General features: G+C 44.6%; 1 protein-coding gene across 1 annotated transcript in view; it reads left to right on the top strand.

Moving 5' to 3' along the window:
• ksr2 (kinase suppressor of ras 2) overlaps nucleotides 1-25384 on the top strand; it is a 396870-nt gene that overhangs the window by 275657 nt on the left and 95829 nt on the right. The window contains exons 8-10 of the mRNA XM_055655591.1: nucleotides 6162-6229; nucleotides 15651-15769; nucleotides 23090-23258. Of these exons, the coding sequence (XP_055511566.1) occupies nucleotides 6162-6229; nucleotides 15651-15769; nucleotides 23090-23258 (356 nt within the window). The remainder of the gene's footprint in view (nucleotides 1-6161; nucleotides 6230-15650; nucleotides 15770-23089; nucleotides 23259-25384) is intronic.

Raw genomic sequence — 25384 nt, 5'->3', positions numbered from 1 at the left:
ACTTGAGTTGTTACATGGGGCCATGATTAAATTTCTCATCCCATAGTGGAATGTAAACCTAGATCTGCTATGCACATGTTTTTTATTACAAAATCCTCAAGCTACTCTACACAGAAGCAAGTGTGCTGCTCATTAAGCTGTGCCTGAAAGCAATGTCGAGTACAATTTTGTGCAATTACAGTTTTCCAAATGGAAAACTGTAATCGGTCAGTGCGTTGAGTATAAGGGTCAGGAAGTAATGATGCACCTTTGTAGGACTTTGATTCGTCTGCATTTGGAGTGTTGTGTGCAGTTCTGGTCACCCCATTAAAGGCAGGTTGTGGATGCTTGGGACAGGCTGTAGAGGAGGTTTACCGGAATAATACCTGGATCAGAAGGTATTAGCTACTAGGAGAGGTTGGACAGATATGGATTGTTTTCTCTGGAACGCAGGAGGTTGCAGGGAATCCCAATAGAAGTATATGAAATGATGAGAGGCATAGATAGAGTTGACGGCCAGAACCTTTTTGTCAGGATGGAAATAACCAATTCCGGAGGGCATAGCTTTAAGTTGGGAGGGGCAAAGTTGAAAAGAGATGAGCAGGGCAAGTATGTTTTACATATAGGGTGGCGAGAGTGTGGAATGCTCTGCTGGAGGCAATAGTGGAGGCAGATTTAATAGTGCCATTTAAAGAACTTTAAGATAGGTGCGTGGATATGCAGGGAATTGTGGGATTATGTGCAGGCAGATAAGAGTTGGTCTTGGCATCATGTTGGGCAAAGACCTTGTGGGCTGAAGGCCCTGTTCCTGTGCGATACTGTTTTGTGTCCATGTTCCGTTTTTTTATAAAATGCCCTTAGATGTATTTATGCATACCTACGTGGCTCATGTAATATATTATTTCCTACTAGAGATAGTATGAAACATAGGCACTGGAGAGGCCGGGGAGTTTTCTAATGTCAGCATTCACCCAACGTGGCAGTTGTGTATCTGACTGAATTAATGCACAAATAGACAAAGAACTAGAAATGGTTCAGGCAAAAATATGTGTATTATTTAATGAAATAATCTGTTTTCTTTTGTGTATTGGTAAGACACAGGGAACTATTACCACTGTGTTCCATCTGTAACAACCTCTAACTCTTCTTAGAAAATCAGAAGTTAATAGTTTTGATGATTTGAAATATTCAGCTGCTGATTATAGGCTTGTACTATTTAGATAAAATTAGTGCATCATATAACCATAAAGCAATTACAGCACGGAAACAGGCCATCTCGGCCCTTCTAGTCCGTGCCGAACACTTACTTTCACCTAGTCCCATCTACCTGTACTCAGACCATAACCCTCCATTCCTTTCCCGTCCATATACCTATCCAATTTATTTTTAAATTATAAAATCGAACCTGCCTCCACCACTTCCACTGGCAGCTCATTCCACACAGCTACCACTCTCTGAGTAAAGATGTTCCCCCTCATGTTACCCCTAAACTTTTGTCCCTTAATTCTCAAATCATGTCCTCTTGTTTGAACCTTCCCTACTCTCAATGGAAAAAGCTTATCCATGTCAACTCTGTCTATCCCTCTCATAATTTTAAAGACCTCTACACCCCCCCTTAACATTCTGCGCTCCAAAGAATAAAGACCTTACTTTATTCTGTAACTTAGGTGCTGAAACTCAGGCAACATTCTAGTAAATCTCCTCTGTACTCTCTCTATTTTGTCGACATCTTTCCTATAATTTGGCGACCAAAATTGTACACCATACTCCAGAATTGGCCTTGTACAATTTTAACATTACATCCCAACTTCTGTACTCAATGCTCTGATTTATAAAGGCCAGCACACCAAAAGCTTTCTTTACCACCCTATCTACATGATATTAATCCAATCTTGCGTTGACTGGTGTCAGAATCTACAGCAAAACGTTCTGGTGTACACAATGGACATCCACCTAGTCCAGGAACAGACAAATAAACAACAACTAAAATTAGGTTCTAAATCTAGCAATTAACATAGCTCAGATGAGAAAACAAATGAAATAATTTGTGGTGAAATCATAGCATGTTTCGTATTCATGATTTTATAGTTTTGCTAAAAGGCACTTGGAAGAATACTTATCTGTGGTTATTCATATTTTGCACAGTTCTTGGTGTGAGCTGCATTAAATGACACAATGCCAACTCATGGCTCCGTCAATTGTTTGTGGCCACTGGAAGTTCCCAGACATCTCTAACTCTGGCAGGCGTAGTGTAGGGGGCAACAAAAAAATGTTCTCATTTATAAAATATTTACGCCAACACTACATTCAGCAAGTTACTCTTTTTTTGCAACAATATTTTTCTTTGATTTCATACTCAATGAAAGAGATTTCTGCAGTTGTGTTAAAGGCAGAGGAACCTAACCAGACTTGAGAACAGCATCTTTCCCACTGCTCTCAGGTTTCTGAACCATTCACCTTTCTCGCAGGCACTGCCACATTTCCTCACTCTCAACTCTACCTTGTGGTTATTCCGTAACTGTAATATTTTGAACTACTTCATGTTGCCCTTCAATCTTTGCACCATACATTCATCATCATATTTCTTCTTGTATGTGTCACTACCATGTACGCTGTTTATGATATGATCTTCATGTGAACAAATAATTTCATTACACTCTGGTGTATATATAATAAAAACTAATGTGAAGATAGGCACAAAAAGCTGGAGTAACTCAACAGGTCAGACAGCATCTCTGTAGAAAAGGAATAGGTGAGGTTTTGGGTTGAGACCCTTCTCCAGACTATCTGAAGGCAGTGGAGGCCAATTCACTAGATGTTTTCAAGAGAGAGTAAAGGGCCTGTCCCACTTGGACGACCTAATCCACGAGTTTAGAAGACCCGAGACGAGTTGAAAAAAATGTCAAGGTCGTGTTGACTCGCCAAAGTAAAAGACCTCCTACGACTATATCTACGACCTCCTACGACCCCCCTCGACCTCAGTCTTCCACACCTAAGATCAACTACGACTAGCTACGAGTGGATAATGATCAAATGATAAAAGGATGTCATGTTTTCTTTTTTTTTTTTCTCGGGCCAGTTACCGACCTACGATGACCTACGACTACCATCACGACCTACTACGACCGACCTACGAGTAAAAAGTGTCAATTTGTTTCCATGCCAACCTTTTTTTTACTCATGGACATTTTTTATCAGGCTGGAAAAAACGCCACGACCTACTTGAGGCCACGAGTACGCGGAGACCACTCATGAGCATGAGGAAGAGTTACGAAGACGTCCTACGACCTCGTGGCGACCATGCTGCGAGTATGAGTCAAGGGCAAACTCGACAGAGGTCGCCAATTAGGTCGTGAAAGTGGGACGGGGGCTTTAGATTTAGTTCTTGGGGCTAAAGGAATCAAGGGATATCGGGAAAAAGCAGGAAGGAACTGATTTTAGATGATCAGCCATGATCATATTGAATGGCGGTGCTGGCTCGAAGGACTTAATAGCCAAATGGCCTACTGCAGCACCTATTTTTCTATGTTTTTCTATGTTTCTATCTTCAGTTTAACCCAGCATCTGCAGTTGCTTCCTACATAATAAAGTCATGTGAATCTGAATAATCCACTGATCAGGCTGTGCAGTGGTAGAATTGCTACCTTACAGCACTAGAGACCACGTTTAATCCTGACTACAAGTGCTGTCTGAAAAGAGTTTGTATGTTCTCTCTGTGACCACGTGGGTTTTCTCTAGGTGCGCCGATTTCCTCCCACATTCTACAGACGTGCAGGTTTGTAGGTTAATTGGCTCCTGTAAATTGTCCCTAGTGTGTGGGATAGAACTAATGTATGGATGATTGCTGGTGGGCGCGGACTCGATGTGCCCAAGGGCCTGTTTCCATGCTGTATCTCTAAACTAAAGATGGCAGTAAATGGGATGGAACCTGACCACCACGGGGATCTGCCATTTTCCATGGATTTTTGGAGGCTAAAACTATTCTCTGGCCTAAGCTGAAACTCAAAGCTATCCTCAAGCTCAAAATTCAGATTCTGGAGAGGATTCAACCTTTTCAGTAGCCTGCTTGGCTCATATGAAGAGGATTGTACAGTACCCAGACCTATACACCAGGACGATGAATGCACTTAACCTAACCATCTATATTTTAAGGATATGGAATCTGTGGGCCTAAGATTCGCTGGCCTGTGCAAGTGCCAAGCCAGACAAAGCTCATCATCTCAAATTTTCACCAGTTAAAATAGGCCACATGTTATGGGGGGGGGGGGGGGGGAGAGGATAAATCTTTACCCTACTTCGGAGAGTAGCCTGCTTGGCTCTCGGCTTCGGCGGCGGCACAGCGCTTATGAAGAGGAGGCGGGCCTGGAGCGCATTTCCTGTTGGTCACTTGCCTGGGTCGCCGCGCTGGAGCTCGGTGACCAGACCACCTAAACATCGCGGAGCTGCGGGACTGTGGAGCGACCAATGAATGCGGCGCCTTAACCTTACCACCGGGATCTGGGATCTCTTTTTAGGATCGCCAGGAAGGAGCTCGTGGAGCACTGTTGGGGAAACCGCGGCCTCCTGTGCGGAAGCGGCCTGTTCCCAGGCTGCTGGCAGACTCTCCCGGCTGTCAACATCATCTTTAATGGCCTATTTTAGTTAGTTCCGTAGAGGCAACTTTGGAGGCCTCAATAGATTGTATTGTATTGTATTGTATTCAAATTTATTGTCATTGGGGGGGGGGGGAGGGGAAATGAATTTACCTTACAGGCAGGGTCCCTACCAAAGAAATGGAGAGGCAGCTTTTCTCCGGGCTGCAGCTTTAAAAACCCGTGAAATTGAATGAATTAAAATTTACCACACAGGTCCACCTGGAGCATAACATAAATGGCACCTGTCGGGGCACCGTCCAGCCAGCCTCCCCTCCGGTTCTTCGTGGCGGCGAGCACCCGCAGCGCCGGAGCGCTGGCCCGATGTTCGCCCGGAGCCGGGCTGGTGGACGCGACGGCGATGCATCCTCCTCCTGCCCCCGGGTCGCCGCCTCCCGCAGCCGGAGCTCCGGTGAGCTGAGATCCGGCCGGGCAGAGTCGTCCGGCCCCGCGTAATCAACGCCGCGGAGCTGCGGGACTGTGGAGCGACTAGCTGCGGGCGGATGTGCCGAACTTTACACCGGGAGCACTGGGATCTCCAGATGAGACCCGCCAGTTGTGGCCAGCCCGCGATGTTCCAGCGTCGTCCATCGCGCCGCTGCTGGAGCTCTGGTCAATCCTGGCAGGAAAGGCCGCGCCAATCCAGGCAGGTGGGCCGCTGTGGGGGGAGGGGGGGGGGGCGAGGATGCGACTCGAATAATAGTCGCGTCCTCACCAGGAAGCGGCTGAAGGACGGTATCCCCCGCACCGTGCCCTCTTCCCCCACATAAAAACACCAAAAAAACACAAAAAAACACACTTTAACATAACTAAATAAACAAAAAAACAAAAAGATACCGGGCTGTAGGTGGAGGCTGCTGGCACCAGCGCCACCGGAAGTACAATAGGCTTGACTATGGGTGAACTGGGGTTGGGGAGTGGACTTTGTGCCTTCCCTCATGGTGGGAGCCATTGTGGGGGGATGTTCTATGTGTTTAAGACTCTCATTGGTGTTATGTCTGTATTTTTTTTTGTGTGCTGCAAAATGGCAAAAAGCATTTCACTTCACTACACCTGGGTGGATGTGAATGTGACTAATAAAATACCTTTGATAGAAGGAAATGCTTGTTCACAGGCAGAATGTGCGAATCCCACACATATAGCACTGGAGGTCAGCATTGAATCTGGGTTGTTGGAGTGATCTATTGACCTATCACTTGCCAGTGACCTCACCTATATCGACCTATCGCTTGCCAGACTTTGACCTACCCTGCCCCTCTTCCAGCTTTTCTCCCCCCCGACAACTATCAGTCTGAAGAAGGGTCCCAACCCAAAGTGTCGCTTATCCCTGTTCTCCAGAGATGCTGCCTGACCCACTGAGTTATTCCAGCACTTTGTGACATTTTTAGTGAAGTAGTATCAACAGTCCCTTGTATCTAGTACCTTTACCAGCTGTGCTCTTGTCCTCAGTAAAAAAAGAGGCAGAGAATCCTATTTAAAAATATCAGAGACTTGAAGTAATATTGCTGTATATTTCTGAAATAATATTTCAGTTTTGTCTTCCTTCACTAGGTTGAAGTGCCATAACAAATGCACCAAAGAAGCTCCACCTTGTCATTTACTAATCATTCATCGTGGAGGTAAAGTTTCAATATTTGAATTTTGCATTTTTATTTGTTCTTTAAGTGTTCCACATATTTGTACCTTCTGAAGTTAGTGAATTAGTACATTTATTGAATTAACTGATTGCTCTTTCTCCTAATGTTGTGAATATTTAAATGCATTTTTCTTAAATCTAATGTAGATTTTTTACTTCACAAGCCATGGCATATTTGATAAATTTAGCACTGTGTTTAATACTGTGTAAGTGATTCCGTAAAACATAAATTAAATCTACATTAATATAATTGGTATTGTAAAACTAATCCAATTTCATTGTGGTAAGATTTATAACTCCTTGTTCATAGAAGTCCACTGAAAAATAGTCAATTTTCCCTTTGCTTTTCCCAGTTGGTGCAGTTGCATGTTAGACATGGCTATAAAATATGTAAATACAATTCAAAACCTGCTGATTTTGGACACTTTGTGTAACTAAGTATATCTTACAATGGGTTTCAGACCAGTAAAAGTAATAATTATTAAGCAGGAAATAAAAGCACAGCTAGATGATCAGATTTCTCAAGACATGGTCGGGGAATGGAGCAGTTGAATTTTTTTATGCATGTGTAGCTGTGGCCCCTGGTAGGACATGAGACATGCTGATAGTATATTGGTAGTCTGTGCTTGAGGTTGGCTTGATTGAAGTCTCTGGTAACAATGACCAGGGCTTTCAAGTATTTGTCTCAAGGCTATTGGCAGCGGAATACATTGCATTCAGAGCAAGCTTGCTTTCAGGATGGGAAGCGCTGTAGACGGCTGCCAGGTTAGCGAGGTGAATTCCCACGGCCGTTAGTTGCCATTTCTAACATGTTATTGTTCTATCCATACTTAGGGCCATGACACACACAAACATGGGTAAAATTTGATATTTCAAAGTGGCATCTATTACGCAACTACTTATAAGGGAGTGCAGCGTAGGTTCACCAGGTTAGTTCCCGGTATGACAGGACTAACATTTGATGAAAGAATGGGTTGGCTGGGCTTGTATTCACTGGAATTTAGAAGGATGAGAGGGTATCTTAAAGACATGTAAAATTCTTAAGGGATTGGACAGCTAGATGCAAGAAAAATGTTCCCAATGTTGGGGGAGTCCAGAACCAGGGGGTCATAGTTTAAGAATAAGGGATAGGCCATTTAAGACTGAGACGAGGAAAAATGTTTTCACACAGAGAGTTGTGAATATGTGGAATTCTCTGCCACAGAAGGCAGTGACGGCTAATTCTCTGGATGTTTTCAAGAGAGTTCGATTTAGATCTTAGGGCTAACGGAATCAAGGGATACGACGAAAAAGCAGGAACGGGGTACTGATTTTGGATGATCGGCCATGATCATATTGAATGGCGGTGCTGGTTCGAAGGGCCGAATTGCCTACTCCTGCACCTATTTTCTATGTTTCTATCTTTACATTAATATTTTAGCTTTTTTGATAAATGTTGTGATTTTGAAGGGGTGCATTTCATAGAAGCATTGATTCTTCGGTTAAAATACTTTAGACAGGCAGTTTATCAACATACTTTAGACACTCTTGGTATTTGCAGTACAGATCCATGAAGGAGCAAATCATTGACATCTGTACTTTAAAAGACTCAATCTTTCTGAGAAATTGCAGATATATCATTCCCACTTCAAAACCTTTTCCTATTTCATGTTATTTTGTTGGAGAATTAATCTTCTCAATCAAAGTATTTGAGGTTCATCCTGATGAGATATAACATGTTATTTGGAAGTATTAATTGAAGGAAATCTGTAGTAACCCTGATCAAATATTTTTCCTTGATCAAAACTTGATGAGTAGTTTAATTTTAGTCTCAAAATTACAGTAAGGTTACTCTACAAGAAGCCAATCTGGGGCTTCTCTGTGCAAGATCAATCCCACTCCTGCCATGCAAATCGTTTTCAAATCCTCATGCTCACAGTGTCCCGACTTTTATTAATCTGTGCTGAAATCATAATTACTCTGTTACTTGAAAAAAGTTCCATGCAAAAAACAATTTTGTTGACCCACTCTCTTCCAATAATCGAGCTGTTACTTTGGCCTTAAATAATAAGACTCTTCCATCATATGATTACATCTCCAAAACGGTGACCTGCTGTTTATTTTATTGTTTTAGAAACAAAAAGCTTCTATGTTTCTTTCAAAGGAAAAGATTCTGATATTTATAAAAGCTAAGCCATGCACTGGTCTCCCTTGAGCAATAAACACTTCAAAAACCAGAATGGAACTGAGTTATTAGTCTACTTAATCTCTCCAACAGGATGCAAGCAATGTACTTTCAACTTTGTAGAAAATGTTGCAATGAAGAAACAAGATGTTCCTTTAAACATGTAGGATTAATTTTGAGAAGGATGCTGACTTTAATGATGGAGAGCTGTCATTACTAATCAGCTGTGATTAATTATGAAATAAATCATGTTCATTGTGGAAGAAATTAATTTAGAGGGAAATTAAAGGGAAATGAAAAGCGGAGACTTTGCAGGTTTGCTTCAAGCGATTTTATTGGATGATATCATGGAGAGATGGCGACAGTTAACTGCTCACCAGTTCTCCGACTTCACAGTTGAATTAGCCGACAGTTATACTGTGCAGTAAACAACTTTTGTTTTTTGATAGATACAGCTATATGAAAATATACTATCTACAACATGGGTTCCAATTATTTCATTAGTCAAAACATACTTTTTGTTTATGTCAATCTTATTCAACGAGTCAAACACAATACAAGGGCATCTTGATATTTTACTTCAGAGTCACGTGAGTGACTACGTGAAGACCCCGCCAGCACGCATGCGCGACATAACGTCTCACACAGTGCAACAGCGATGGACGGGAGCATGAGCTCTCCCGCAACAAGTTTAAAAACGGGACCTCCAGGTAAGTAAACGTACTCTGAGGTCGTATTTTGGAACCCTTGTTCTACTTTACCTTACAGAAATATGAACAAGGGAAGACAACCAAAGAAGGTCGTACCCCGTCCGACTGCGATGGACCAGGAGGATCCCAGCAGTGGGGGGCGACCGGCGGTACCTGGACCGCACACGCTGCGGTCCTCAGTCACCAACAATATTCCCGTACAGCCAAGCCCAGCGCTGCTAGCACCACAGCTCGAACAACCGCAGCGCGCTGGAGGCAAGGCTAAACGGAAGTCGGGCCGGCCGATTTACTCGGATGAGTCCGGTGCGGAAGACTCACCGCCTGAGAGCAGCAGAGGTGACTGTTTGGGCCGCATGGAAAGGCTCATGGAGCAAATGCTCCAGCGAGACTTGCTCCGGGAGATGGGGCAAGCTCGCCAAGGGAGCACTGGCACTCCCGCTCCATTGCACTAACAGCACTGGCCATCGCATCACCCTCAGCAGAAGGGAGCGTTGGCGACCAGGTCTGGGCTGGTCAAGAACAGTGGTCACTGGTTGAAGAACAGTGTGCTGGGGGTACAGGATCAGGAAGAGCTGCTGGGAGTGGTAGGACGGCTGTTACAGCCCAAACTTGTGGCCAGTATTGACTACCTGTCCTTTAAACCACTCCAAGAACAGGTAGTCAATGAGATGATGGATCTATACTCGCCTCCCAAAAATTGCATTTCGCTCAATGTACCAGCCGTTAACAGTCAAATCTGGGGGTACATTGGGCAGGGTATCCGAACCCAAGAACTCAAATTGCAAAAAATACTGAAGCTCCTGACGTCGGCTATAACATCATATGCTCGTTCCGTGGACGGGGTTGACATGACAACCAATCAACAGGACACCCTGGCTCTACTGTGCAACACACAGTATGGGATCAAAAACTTCCGGAAGGAGGCCATAAGACCTGCCCTCAACCCAAAATTCGCAGGACTGTGTAAAATGCCGACCTCACAGCCACATATCCTGCTATTTGGCAAAGACTTACCAAAGCAAGTCAAAGATCTGGATGAAGAGTCCAAAGCATTTGGTCTCATGAGGGTAGGCCCCGGAATGAGCAAAACCACGCAACCTAGATGGCAGTACCCCTACGCACCCACCAGTAGGTGTCAACTTCATGGTACTGGTGAAAGCTCGGGGCCCGCTTTTTTAGGACAGGGCCCAGAGCGGGCCCCATGGAAAATGCGCCACCCCCACACAGCACCACCCCGACAGACAAGGAACCAGAAGCCCAAGAAGTGAACATTCTACCAATAACAATGGAGGTAGGTGGGTCTGGTTCCTACCAGTACATAAAAGGTGGGGAGGCCTTTGCTAACAGGGGGGGGGGGGGGGGGGGGGACAAAGATGCGTGAGGGACAAACGTGAGGGACAAAGATGCATACTATTCAGTACCCATTCATAAGGATCATCGTAGCTACCTAAAATTTAACTGGATGGGGCAACAATGGCAGTACAAATCGTTGCCTAATGATCTAACATCAGCCCCAAGACTGTTTACCAAGATATTAAAACCGGCCCTGGCAATACTAAGAAAACAAAAACATATTGTCATGGCATATCTTGATGATATTTTGATAATAGGCAAAACCATAGAATTAACTAATACAGCAGTATTAGCTACTAAACATTTATTTGAAACCTTGGGGTTTGTCATACATCCAGATGAATCTAAGTTGACGCCATCCACAACTGTGGACTATCTGGGATTCACAATTAACTCAGTCCACATGTCTGTAACATTGCCAAAAGAAAAATTTGAATTTGAATTTTTTTTTTGAATTTTTTCCATTATTGTCATTCAGACCTTACGATCTGAACGAAATTTCGTGCCTGCAGTCATACATACAATAATACAATAATCACAACAATAAACACAAATTAACATCCACCACAGTGAGTCCTCCAAACACCTCCTCACTGTGGTGGAGGCAAAAATCTTAGGGTTGCAGTCTCTCCCTCTGCTCCCTCTGCGCTGAGGCGATTCCCCACCGGGCGATGGTATAAACAGTCCCGCAGCTCACCGAACCCCGCGAACGGGCCGGTTCAAACACTGCGGCCCGGGGTGGTCGAAGCCGCCGCACCTCCAGTCCAGCACACGCAGCCGCTGGCCCGCAGCTGAACCCAGGACTCTGGACACCGCCGCCAGAACGTCGTCCCATCCGCCGGAGCACCGTCCCAGCCCCCGGACCGGATCGCCCTCACGTGAGTACCGTTCCACCCTCGGGCTGGGCCACTCCAGCGGGTGTGCCGTTCCTCCCTCGGGCTGGGCCACTCCAGCGGGAGTGCCGTTCCTCCCTCGGGCTGGGCCACTCCAGCGGGAGTGCCGTTCCACCCTCGGGCTGGGCCACTCCAGAGGGAGTGCCGTTCCACCCTCGGGCTGGGCCACTCCGACGGGAGTGCCGTTCCTCCCTCGGGCTGGGCCACTCCGATGGGAGTGCCGTTCCTCCCTCGGGCTGGGCCACTCCGACGGGAGTGCCGTTCCTCCCTCGGGCTGGGCCACTCCAGCCCCTCACCAGGCCGCTCTCACGGGAGCACCGTTCCATCCCGGGCTGGGCCGGGAGCGAGCCCAGGACGAGTCCTGTCAGCTGCCTCCAGAGTCCCGATGTCGCCGGCTCCGCTAGGCCTCAGCGTAGACGGAGGCAGAGAAGGGGGACACGACAGAAAGGTCGTATTCCCCCCGAAGGGAGTGACAGCAGCCCCCGTTTCACCCCCCACCCCCTCCCCACATAAACACAGCCTAAAAACCAAAAACATAACCAGACAAAACAAAAAAAAACAACACAAAAAAGTAAAAGACAAACGGACTGCAGGCGGAATTGGCACAAGCCTGTGACAAATTAATGGTTAACAATCAACCAACCGTTCGATAAGTGGCAAGAATAATTTAGAAATTAGTAGCAGCATTTCCAGCTACCCAGTTTGGACCTTTGCATTATCAAAACTTACAAAGAGCAAAGGTGCAAGCATTAAAACAACATGCAGGTCATTTTGACCGAACCATGAAATTACCAATCGAAGCAATATCAATGGTGGAAAGAGAACATTTGGCATAGTTCCAGTCCCATCATCATCAATAATCCAACATTAACAATACAAACAGATGCTAGTGCTCAAGGCTGGGGAGCAACTAATACTATATCCAGTACAGGTGGTAGATGGAATAATCTAGAATCATCACTACTACAGACACTGGGTATAAACTATTTGGAAATGTTGGGTGCTTTCTATGGGTTAAAATCTTTTTGTTCAACTATGCACCATTTGCATGCCCGCTTACAGATTGACAATACCACAGCGTTGGCCTATATTAACCATATGGGCGGGATAAAATCGATATCATGTGATAATTTGGTCAACACAATCTGGCAATGGTGTGTCGACAAACATATTTGGCTATCAGCAACTTACCTACCAGGTAAGCTAAATACAGTGGCAGACACCAGATCACACAAATTCAATGATGACACCGAATGAATGTTAAACCCCAAAGCAAAAAGCAGCAGAATTGGCACAAGCCTGTGACAAATTAATGGTTAACAATCAACCAACCGTTCGATAAGTGGCAAGAATAATTTAGAAATTAGTAGCAGCATTTCCAGCTACCCAGTTTGGACCTTTGCATTATCAAAACTTACAAAGAGCAAAGGTGCAAGCGTTAAAACAACATGCAGGTCACTTTGACCGAACCATGAAATTACCAATCGAAGCAATATCAGAGTTACAATGGTGGAAAGAGAACGTTTGGCATAGTTCCAGTCCCATCATCATCAATAATCCAACATTAACAATACAAACAGATGCTAGTGCTCAAGGCTGGGGAGCAACTAATACTATATCCAGTACAGGTGGTAGATGGAATAATCTAGAATCATCACTACTACAGACACTGGGTATAAACTATTTGGAAATGTTGGGTGCTTTCTATGGGTTAAAATCTTTTTGTTCAACTATGCACCATTTGCATGTCCGCTTACAGATTGACAATACCACAGTGTTGGCCTATATTAACCATATGGGCGGGATAAAATCGATATCATGTGATAATTTGGTCAACACAATCTGGCAATGGTGTGTCGACAAACATATTTGGCTATCAGCAACTTACCTACCAGGTAAGCTAAATACAGTGGCAGACACCAGATCACACAAATTCAATGATAACACCGAATGGATGTTAAACCCCAAAGCATGTGCTGAAATTACAAAGCAATATGGAACACCAGATATCGATCTCTTTGCATCCCGACTGAATCACCAGGTATCAACATATGTCGCTTGGGAACCAGACCCTGAGGCAGCGGCGATGGATGCATTCTCGCTGAACTGGGGAAACTATTTTTTCTATGCCTTTCCCCCCTTCTGCCTCATTAGTCGTGTACTACGCAAAATACAGATGGACTCTGTTTCAGGTATTTTGGTAGTGCCCGACTGGCCTACACAGCCATGGTTCCCAGTGGTCCTTGACAGGGTCATTGAACCACCCATGACCATTCCCAGCAGACCAGATCTACTGATCCACCCTGTCTCAAGTGAAAGTCACCCATGCCATGACAGAATAAACCTGTTGGGTTGCAGATTCTAAAAAGACCTTTACTGGACCTGGGATTGTCAAATAGGACCATGGACATGATGACAGCATCTCACCGTCTTTCCACCAAGAAACAATATCTCTCCAGTATCAGAAAATGGGAAACTTACTGCTCAAGAACAGGGACAACGTACAAATCAACAACCATAACTAATGTACTGGAGTTCCTGTCCACCCTTCACCACGATGAAGGTCTGAGCTATAGCACCATCAATTGTGCTAGAAGTGCACTGTCAGCCTATCTGAGGCAGGCACCAGGACAACAGGCCATAGGGTCTCATCCGCTGGTGGCCAAATTAATGAGAGGGATCTTCAATACAAACCCCCCTAGACCTAGGTACACCAAGATCTGGGATGTCAGTGTTATCCTGACATACCTAAGAGGATGGCCTCCGGCCAGATCCCTCACTCTGGAACAGCTAACCCTGAAAATGGTTATGCTGATGGCGTTAGTCTCAGCACAAAGGGTCCAGTCCCTTTACCTACTCAGACTGGACATATGGTCATAACATCAGACCAAATAACATTCACTATTCAGGAGCTGGTAAAACAGAGCAGACCAGGAACTTCAGGACTCATTATGGAATTCCGGGCGTACCCACCTGACCCCCGTTTATGTGTCATGACTCACCTTCTCTATACATCAACACACCAAAGATCCCCGAGGGAGAGAAAAGGCACTATGGGTCAGCTACAAAAAAACACATGGTCGGGCGTCTAGTCAAACCATCTCTAGATGGCTCAAACAGGTATTGGGAGCTGCTGGAGTGGATACTGATATTTACACATCTCACTCCACCAGGGCAGCATCTACATCGGCGGCTAACAGAATGGACATGCCATTGGACCACATCCTGGCAACAGCGGGGTGGTCCATGGAAAGAACTTTCCAAACAGTCTACAACAAGCCAATAGTAAAACCTGTTTCATTTGCAGAGAGAATTTTAGACTCTGCAAATATATAATTTAAGCCCAGGGGAGCATTATTTTCTTTGTTATTGTTTCAAATAAATATCATTATTGTTTTATAAACAGATTCATGTTTGATTACGATAGCATACTTCCTCCCTTGGATGACTTCGGCGGTGAGTGAAGCATGGATGACTGTTACACGGTTTGAAATCACAGAGCTTTAAAATCTTCACGTAGTCACTCACGTGACTCCGAAGTAAAATAGTAAGATTAAACGAGAACTTACCAGTTTGAAGTTTGATCTTTATTTTATGAGGAATTACGATGAGGGATTACGTGCCCTCCGCTCCCACCTTCAATTATAAAGGTCAACTGGTATCTTAGTTCTCCTTATCTTTACTATGTTTATTTCAATTATTGTGTTGTTTCTGTGATTCCACACCGCTGCTTTGAAGTATGTCGCGCATGCGTGCTGGCGAGGTCTTCACGTAATCCCTCATCGTAACTCCTCATAAAATAAAGATCACACTTCAAACTGGTAAATTCTCGTTTAATCTTACTATTATTCTATCTCACCTTTTAGGCGGACTACACCACCATCCCCTCTCCAAGCCTATCATAAGCCCCCCATTTACTGCAATGTATCTACACTACTAGCGGTAGGGGGCACGTGTGGTCTACTGTAACACACTGCTGCGAGAAACAAGCTTCCTTATCTCCGTCTACTACAGTATTTCATGTTTACATTTACCATCCACCCTTCAACACATTCCTAGACAAGAGGCAATATGTCTATTCATATTTTGCCGATTCCCACAAACCTCTTCTACACCTGGTCAACGAGAGATGCCAATTGTCACATCCAAACACCCTTTCGTTACATTGTTCAATTCCAATCAAAATTAAGTAAGAAAGGATATTAATATTTTCTTCCACAGTCATGCATAATAATAGTAATATGCAAAGCTTTTTCCTCACTTGTAGCCATCTCTGATTTTCAGCAAGACTTGTGCGAACAGAATCTGTGCCATGTGACATTAACAATCCTCTTAAGACGCCACCCAGGTACTCCGATCTGCACTCCAGCCAAACACTGCCAAAAACCAACAAAATTAATAAGGTAAGCCATCATATTTTCTTACAGTTCACATATACCAGCCAAATAAGATTACCATGAAAGCTACATGTTAAATGTTTTTGAGAGAATATCAGATGGATGATCCTTACTGCCATTGTTACATGCAGGTAGCGATTTTAATTGGGCTGGAATGTTGTCACAAGTGGACAGGAGAAAGGGTGAGATTAGGGGTCAGAAGGGAGGGCTGCTGAGAACAATTAGTTTGCGTTTGGCCTCACTCTGACAGTGGAGGAAGCCCACGACAGAAAGGTCAGTGTGAAAAGGGGAGGGGGAGTTAATGCGTTTGGAAACTGGGAGATCATGTAGGCCTAGGCGGACTGAGCGGAGGTGTTCAGCGAAACTATTGCCAAGCCTGCGCTTGGTCTCGCCAATATATATAGAAGCCCACACCTGGAACAGCGAATGCTGTAGATGTTGGAGGAGGTGCCAGTGAACCTCTGCCTCTCCTGAAAGGACTGTCAGGTCCTTGGACGGAGGCGAGGAAGGAGATATAGTTGCGTCTCCTGCGGGTGCAGTGGAAAGTACCTGGGGAGGGAATGGTTTGGGTGGGAAGGGATGAGTTAACCAGGGAGTTGCGGAGGGAACGGTCTCTGCGGATAAGCAGGGAGTTGCATGTATCATATATATATAAATGAATTGACAAAAATACCAAAGATATAGTTGCTAAATTTGTTGATGGCTCAAAGACATAGAGAAGAATAAGTTCTGTTAAGAGCACAGGGAGATGACAAAGGGACATATCTAGTGTGCAAACACCTCGCAAAAGGTGTAAAGGTGGAAAATTATGAAATTGTCTATTTTCAAAGTAAACTAAAGTATCCTTTATTGTCATTCAGATATTTCAGTCTGAACAAAATTGTATACCTTGCAGTCAAAAAATAGATTAAATAACAAAACACACACTTAACACAGTTTAACATCCACCACAGTGAGTCTACCAGGCACCTCCTCACTGTGATGGAAGGCAAAAATCTTAAAGTCCTTGTCTCTTCCTTCCTCGTCTCCCTCTGCGTTGAGTCGATCCAGCTTTCGATGTAGGGACCCCGCCGTGTGATGGTAAGTCCAGCGTCTGCATCCGAGCTCCACAAACGGGCTGGTTCAAACTCCACGGCCCGGGCTGGCCGAAGCTGCCATCCTCCAGTCCAGCGGATGAAGCTGTCATTGCGGGAGCTCCGGAGAACCGGTCACCACCCTGGGACCTGCGAGCTCCCGACGTTGTCGTCCACTGGGCCCGCGGCCTAGTGAGAAAGGTCGGGTTGCCACCGCCGCAACGCCACCACAGCCCCAAAGTCGGCCCCGAAGTCGGAAAGTCCTGACTTCGATTTATCTCGGAGCCTCGAGGTCGGTCCCAGTTGGAGGCCGCCAGCTCCACGATTAGGCCTTAGCAGAGACGGAGACGGCGGATACGACAAGAAAAGGTCGCATCCCCCTCGAAGGAAGAGACTAAAAAGAGTTTCTCCCACCCCCACACATACACAACTAAAATAAACTAAACAACAGGACAAAAGAAAACAGAAAATAAAGAAAAGACAGACGGATTGCAGGTGAGCGGCAGCTGCTTGGCAGCCGCAGCGCAGACACTTCCGGGGTAATACAGGAAAATGGAAAAAAAAGATGGTAAATGACTGCTGAGGTACACAGGGATTTGGATGTCCAGATACAATTTGCAAAAAGGCAGTTGGAAAAGAAATAGGAAACAGGACACATTGTGTATTGCAAAGGGTATAGAATTCAAGAGTTTAGAGGTTAAGGGCCTGTCCCACTTTCACGACCTAATCCACGACCTCTGCTGAGTTTGCCCTTGACTCATACTCGCAACATGGTCATCACGAGGTCATAGGAGGTCGTAGGTAGGTCGTATGAGGTCGTGATGCTAGTCGTAGGTATTCGTGGCATTAAGTAGGTCGGGGCGTTTTTCTAGCATGATGAAAAATGTCCACGAGTAAAATAGGTTGTGAATTAGGTCATGAAAGTGGGACGGGCCCTTTAAGCTCCAGTTTTATAGTGTACTGGCTAGACTACATCTGGAAATTTTGTGTGTAGGATTGGAAGAATGATAATGCATTGGAAGCTGTTGATGGAAGTCTCAGAGTCTGAGGCCTGGAATGGGGGAACACCTGAAAACTAGGCTTGTATGGGTTAGTGTTTAGAAGAGTGATAAAACTCTTAATTGAAACATCGAAGGTCCCGAGAGGTCTCGACAGGATTAATGTGGAGAGGACGCTTCCTTTCATGGGAGAACCCAGACCAGGGGTGACTGTTCAACAATAACGGATCACCCATGTAAGACACAAATGAAGCAGCTTTATTCTCTGTAGGCGCTCATAACTCTGTGGAATTCTTTTCTAAAATTACAGTGATTGAATATTTTTAAGATGGAGTTAGACAGATTCATGAGAAACAAGGGGATGAAAGATTACCGGTTAGGTAGAACCGTGGTGTTGAGCTTATAAGCAGATCACCTGCAATCTGATGGAGGAGGCATGTGCATGTATAGGCATGCGGAGCCATGACCATTGTAGGTATGGCACCCGATTTTTGATTTGAATCTTGCACTACTTGATTTTTCAGGTCATTCAGGAAAGTTTTTTATGAATTCAGACAGAACTCTGTTCTCTCCTAGATAAATTGCAGTTTACTTGCACGAAATGATGGATGCAGCATTTGTGCATGCTCATTAAACTGGCAATGCATGATCACTATGCGCTTGCTGCTATGCAATTAGCATCAGAACAAGGGAAACATTATATAAGGCTTGTTCAAGTTGGCTGCTACTCTCTGGAATTGAATGAGTTGTTAAGCATAGATTATTGAGCAAATGATGGTCTCCCGCTGAAACAATGACTGAATCCCATAAATCTGGTAGCACTGGGTGGCTAGCACTATTATCAGTATAATTTAAATCCTATCAAGATCAATGAGGCAGTGGTTTCTCATGATGTGCTGCTACTTACTGGCAAGATCTTAAAATTGATATGAACCTTATGATGGGCATAGTATAGGAAGAAAAATCCACTGACAGATGAGCACAGAAGCAGACAGAATTGCCCACCCTGATCCTCTGGAACTTCAGTGATTCACTAAGTTTAGATGTTTGGAATTGCAAAATGCTGGTGTACTGTTCAGCAATTCAGTTTAAATTACGATGAAATGTTCATTAGAATCGAAGATTTTGCGAGTTGCACATTGTCTTTGGTTTGCATTTCAGATTCTCTTTGTACCAGATGTGTGCAGCAACATATTAATTGCACATAAAGAATGCCTGAACTCTTTTACATCTTAGTTTGCACATCCATGACTCATGTTGCCCTTGCATCACTCCTGCAAAGCAGATTTTCATGGCACCGATGAACCATATTTCTTGATAACTTAGAGAGGTATTGCTTAGCAGCTCCCAACCCAGATCAGGGAAGCCAATTCAAATGAGATTCTCCTTTTAGGGAACCCTCCCATTCCCTTCCCCCATATAACTATCCAATTTATTTTTAAATGATAAAAAACGAACCCCCCACCACCCCCCCCCCCCCCCCCCCCCCCCCCCCTAAACCCAGTCCCTTAATTCTCAAGTCATGTCCCCGCCCTCTCAGTGGGGAAAAGCTTCACGTCTCTGGTTACCCATTTCCTCAGTTGTATTTTCCCTATCAAGTCACTGATTGCGCTCCCCCCATAACTGCGAACGCAGATCGTAGTCACAGATCAGAGCATTCCTAGGCGAACGCAGATCCAGTCACAGATCAGAGTCCCCATTGTCCCCATCCTAATTACCTCCCCCCCACCCCCCCCCCCCCCCCCCCCCCCCCCATCCCACTACCAAGGAATACACATCCCTAGACTATAATTTTTATTCACCCACTAGAACTACCAAACCTAACTTCAAAAATAGTGATCGTGCTCATCTTATCTTTCTCCCAACCTATGATATTTTTGTCCCACTACTTTCAAAACTTGTCCAAATTCTTTTTGTGGCTAAACCCTCAATATTCCAGCCAATTGCTGAATTGAGAACTTTCTCTCATTAAAAAACGAATTCAGATCAAAGCAATTCAAATAACTTTTAACTGGCCTAGATACCAAGAAGAAATGATAAAACTTTCAACATTGTTCAGTTCTTTGCACAGATCTTTATCATGGCAAGTTTACCAAGTACAGTCAAATTTATTTTGTTTGGAAATTTGGACAATATTGGAACAGTACTCAGTGTTGGTTAAGTGGTAGGATAATAATACATGAATATAATAATGCTGTTTTTTCAGAATCTGCTCTACAGATGTGTACCAAACCCGTACTCTCTCCCAACATAGAATGAGGCCTTTTGGTTCATTATGTCTATGGTGGATCTCTGAGTAATCCCCAATTTACTTCCCTGTCATCCATTCTCATATTCTCATTAAGCCCTTCTGATTTACCTGCTATATAACCCAAGCAAGACTTAATTTACAATAATAAATTAACCAGTAGGCCTTTGGGATGTGGAAAGAAATCCACAGTACCAGAACTCTCAGGAGGAGTGTACAAATGTTTTCAAAGGTGGCACCAAGGACCTGGATCGAACCCGGCCTGCTGTATTTGCTGGGCTACTGCAATGCTGTACCCAAGTACTCATTTTCTAATGGTCATGTGCAGGGTCTCAACCTGAAACGTTTACAATCTCTTTCTCCTAACAGATGCTGGTCGACCCACTGAAACGTTTACAATCTCTTCCCCCTAACAGATGCTGGTCGACCCACTGAATTCCTCCAGCGGTTTGTTTTTTGCTTCAGATTTGAGCATCTGTGGTCTCTTGTGTCTCTACTACTTTTATAATCTGCTGAACTATCTATGAAAGAAAACATTCACAGATGGTAACCGTGGTCTTTAGTCTTATTCATTTTTATTACTAAATTAAAATGTCAGTGTAATGTGAATCAGATACAGGTATTTTTTATGTATGGAATCTTGTGAATAAACATGATATCTGTTAAAACTGCTGAAACTTGCTATTCTAAGGTATGCAGACTGCAGTTTGTCTCTTTATATTATCCTGTCCTGATGTTGCTACCTATTGGGGGTGTTTCGGTGCAATCATGCGGATTGGGATGAAGTTAGTCTCGTTGTCATCTTCTTTCCTTGGGGGTGAAAAAGATTTACCATACATACAATACAATACAATACCATTTATTGTCATTTGAACCTCAAATGAAGTTGAAACGAAATTTGGTTTCTGCAGTCATACAACAAGAAACGAACCAAGACACACACCAACACAGTTCACACAAACATCCATCACAGTGAATCTCCTTCTCACTGTGATGGAAGGCAAAGTCTTGTCTCTCCCCTGCTCTCCATTCTTCTCCCGATGTCAAAGCCACCGGCGAGCGATGGTAAGTCCCACGGCCATTAAGGCCGCGCCGGGCGACGCAAGGCCATGCTCCAGGTCTTGATGTTGGAACCCCCGGCGGGTGCTGGCAAGTCCTGCGGCGGTTAAAGCCGCGCTGGGTGATGTAAGGCCCCGCTCCGGGTCAATTTCAACCCTGCAATTTGGGTGGGAGAAATTGCGCTGCGGGAGCTCCGAAAAGCGGTCTCCCACCAGGGACCCACAAGCTCCCGATGTCACTGTCCACCGGGGCCTGCGGCTGGAGCCTCCGGAGTTGGCCCGCAGCTGCGTGCCACCACAGCTCTCCACGCTCCGAAGCCGGCCAGTTTGTGAGTCCACAGGCTCCGCGACTGGAGCCCCCAGGTCGTTCCGGTTGGAGGCCGCTCCACGGTGCTAGGCCGCAACGACAGTTAAAAGGTCGAGTTCTCCGTACAGGGAAGAGATTTAAACGTTTCCCTCACCCCACCCCCCCCACCCCCCACATGTAAACAGCTAAAAACAATAAAAAAAAAAACACTACAAACAATACACTCAACGGGACAAACAAAAAGAGAGACGGACTGCAGAGGCCGCTGCAATGTCAGTCACCACACACTGGACTAAGGACAGGGATGAATTATATGGAGAAACTAGAAAGACTGTTCTTTTTAGACAAAATGGTGTAATAGCACCCATGGGTACTTGAGATAATCAGAAATCTTGTTGGGTTGATCGGGCAACACTGCTTCTATCAGCAGACGGATCAATAATAAACAATAGAGCATTAAAACAACTGAAACGATTGGCAAAACTTCCAAAGGAAAATTGAGCAGGTGAATACATGCATTGCCTGAAAGAGTGACCAGAATGGACTAAATAGTGAGTTTCCCATGGGAATTGGATACATTTTGAGAAAAGAATTAATAAAAACAGGAGCAAATTGAATACTTAAAGGAACAACACTGTTCATGTAAGCAGAATTGCAACTGGCTTCATTTCCCAGCCTCTCTAGAACCCAAAAAAATGAGCAGGTTTGGTTTCTCTCTCAGATATTTAATCTACTAATACAATGCCATTCAACCTGCCTTTGAGAGTTAGGATTCATCTTCCTCCCACTTCAACCCATGTCAATAATAAAGATAGGTTTAATAGCTGCTTATGGTGCAGGCAATTGAAGGACAAAGTGGTCTATGGATACCATTCCAAGCTGATCATGCTTCAGCATGTTGGAGATGAAGGAAGCACTCTTGCCCCTCTTGTCCACAGGCAATATTATAAATGCACGTTATGCAATCAGTCTGATGAATCTGCTTTTAGCTACTGGGTTTTCTAAAACTTTATAAACTGAGGACATCAATATTGTGACCATATGTCTCAACTATCTCCCTCTTTCTATTTGATCCCCGCCCATGCAAACTCCGTGTCAGATCTTTCCCAACTGTCACAAGATCCTTCCAATCCCCTAACCCGTGTCTGTTGCCCTATCACTCCCGGAGCCTTTTCCATAACTGGATATGGCCACAAGGCAGTGGAGGTTTTAAATCAGAGTTTTCCCTCTCCTAGATGGACTGCCTTCCCAGGCTGACGAGCCCCATCTGCCCGAGATTCATGGGGGCGGGAGCGTCTACCTTCCCGGGCAGGTCTACAGCACCTGCCCACTTGCTCTATAATAACCATTAATTCTGCTCTACTGCTACTGGGTAAGATACAATATATGATAGAGTGGATGTTGACACCATTGCGTAAGCTATTAGGAGGGGGCATCTCCAAAGAAAAATAGGGTTGTTACTTTAGATTAGTGCCATGAGTAAACAATAGTTATACACTACCAATTATTCCCTACAGTGACAGCAGCAAAGTCTCAAAGGTTAATTCAGTGACTGGGAATTACATGCATGCTGGCCAGGGTATTTGATGTCACCATTCACTGCCTTATGTTATGAAAACTCTTTCCATTTCTTTATCTGCAGGATCATATACCGGCCCCTTACCAGCCGGATTCAAGCAGTAATCCTTCATCAACAACATCTTCAACTCCATCATCTCCTGCACCACCTCTCCCTCCCAGTGCGACACCACCTTCACCTCTTCATCCATCACCACAGTGCACTCGCCAACAGAAACAGTTCAACCTGTCAGGTACAACTCTTCATTATTCTGTGTTTCTGAAAAGCAAGTCACAAATAACATGGTCATTTTTATGAGCTTGCTCAACTGCTGGGGAACCAGAAAGATGACAAACTGATGTCTCCAACAATCTCTTGACTGAGAGAGGTTCTTCACCTGGTAATACAAGCATGGATATTCAGCCCCAGTGAGCTTGACTTAAGCTGGACACTGAAAATTCTGGATGTACACAGCAAATTAAAACTCTGTGTGAAATAGAGTGAGAACTCTACCGCTGCGCACGGTGTTTGTACGTTCTCCCCGTGACCTGCATGGGTTTTCTCCGAGATCTTCGGTTTCCTCCCAAACTCCAAAAACATACAGGTATGTAGGTTATTTGGCTTGGTAAATCTAAAAATTGTCCATATTGGGCATATGTGAAGAGAAAAAGATTAGTTAAAACAAATGTAGGTTCCTTGCAGTCAGAAACGGGTGAATTGATCATGGGGAACAAGGACATGGCAGACCAATTGAATAACTACTTTGGTTCTGTCTTCACTAAGGAAGACATAAATAATCTGCCGGAAATAGCAGGGGACCGGGGGTCAAATGGAGGAACTGAGTGAAATCCAGGTTAGCCGGGAAGTGGTGTTAGGTAAATTGAATGGATTAAAGGCCGATAAATCCCCAAGGCCAGATAGGCTGCATCCCAGAGTACTTAAGGGAGTAGCTCCAGAAATAGTGGATGCATTAGTGATAATTTTTCAAAACTCTTTAAATTCTGGAGTAGTTCCAGAGGATTGGAGGGTAGCTAATGTAATACCACTTTTTAAAAAGAGGGAGAGAGAAAATGGGGAATTACAGACCAGTTAACGTCGGTAGTGGGGAAACTGCTAGAATCCGTTATTAAAGATGGGATAGCAGCACATTTGGAAAGTGCTGAAATCATTGGACAAAGTCAGCATGGATTTATGAAGGGTAAATCATGTCTGACGAATCTTATAGAATTTTTCGAGGATGTAACTAGTAGAGTGGATAAGGGCGAACCAGTGGATGTGTTATATCTGGACTTTCAGAAGGCTTTCGACAAGGTCCCACATAAGAGATTAGTATACAAACTTAAAGCACACGGTATTGGGGGTTCAGTATTGATGTGGATAGAGAACTGGCTGGCAGACAGGAAGCAAAGAGTAGGAGTAAACGGGTCCTTTTCACAATGGCAGGCAGTGACTAGTGGGGTACCGCAAGGCTCAGTTCTGGGACCCCAGCTATTTACGATATATATTAATGATTTGGACGAGGGAATTGAATGCAACATCTCCAAGTTTGCGGATGAAACAAAGCTGGGGGGCAGTGTTAGCTGTGAGGAGGATGCTAGGAGGTTGCAAGGTGACTTGGATAGGCCGGGTGAGTGGGCAAATGCATGGCATATGCAGTATAATGTGGATAAATGTGAGGTTATCCACTTTGGTGGCAAAAACAGGAAAGTAGATTATTATCTGAATGGTGGCCGATTAGGAAAGGGGGAGATGCAACGAGACCTGGGTGTCATGGTACACCAGTCATTAAAAGTAGGCATGCAGGTGCAGCAGGCAGTGAAGAAGGCGAATGATATGTTAGCATTCATAGCAAAAGGATTTGAGTATAGGAGCAGGGAGGTTCTACTGCAGTTGTACAGGGTCGTGGTGAGACCACACCTGGAGTATTGCATACAGTTTTGGTCTCCTAATCTGAGGAAAGACATTCTTGCCATAGAGGGAGTACAGAGAAGGTTCACCAGACTGATTCCTGGGATGTCAGGACTTTCATATGAAGAAAGACTGGATAGACTCAGTTTGTATTCGCTAGAATTTAGAAGATTGAGGGGGGATCTTATAGAAACTTGCAACATTCTTAAGGGGTTGGACAGGCTAGATGCAGGAAGATTGTTCCTGATGTTTGGGAAGTCCAGAACAAGGGGTCACAGTTTAAGGATAAAGGGGAAATCTTTTAGGACTGAGATGAGGAAAACATTTTTCACCACAGAGAGTGGTGAATCTCTGGAATTCTCTCCCGCAGAAGGTAGTTGAGGCCAGTTCATTGGCTATATTTAAGAGGGAGTTAGATGTGGCCCTTGTGGCTAAAGGGATCGGGGGTATGGAGAGAAGGTAGGTACAGGA

The sequence above is a fragment of the Leucoraja erinacea genome, chromosome 25 (genome assembly GCF_028641065.1).
Source record: "Leucoraja erinacea ecotype New England chromosome 25, Leri_hhj_1, whole genome shotgun sequence".
Lineage (NCBI taxonomy): Eukaryota > Metazoa > Chordata > Chondrichthyes > Rajiformes > Rajidae > Leucoraja > Leucoraja erinaceus.
The sequence above is the reverse complement of the archived record's forward strand: the minus strand, read 5'-3'. Positions and strand labels throughout refer to the sequence as shown.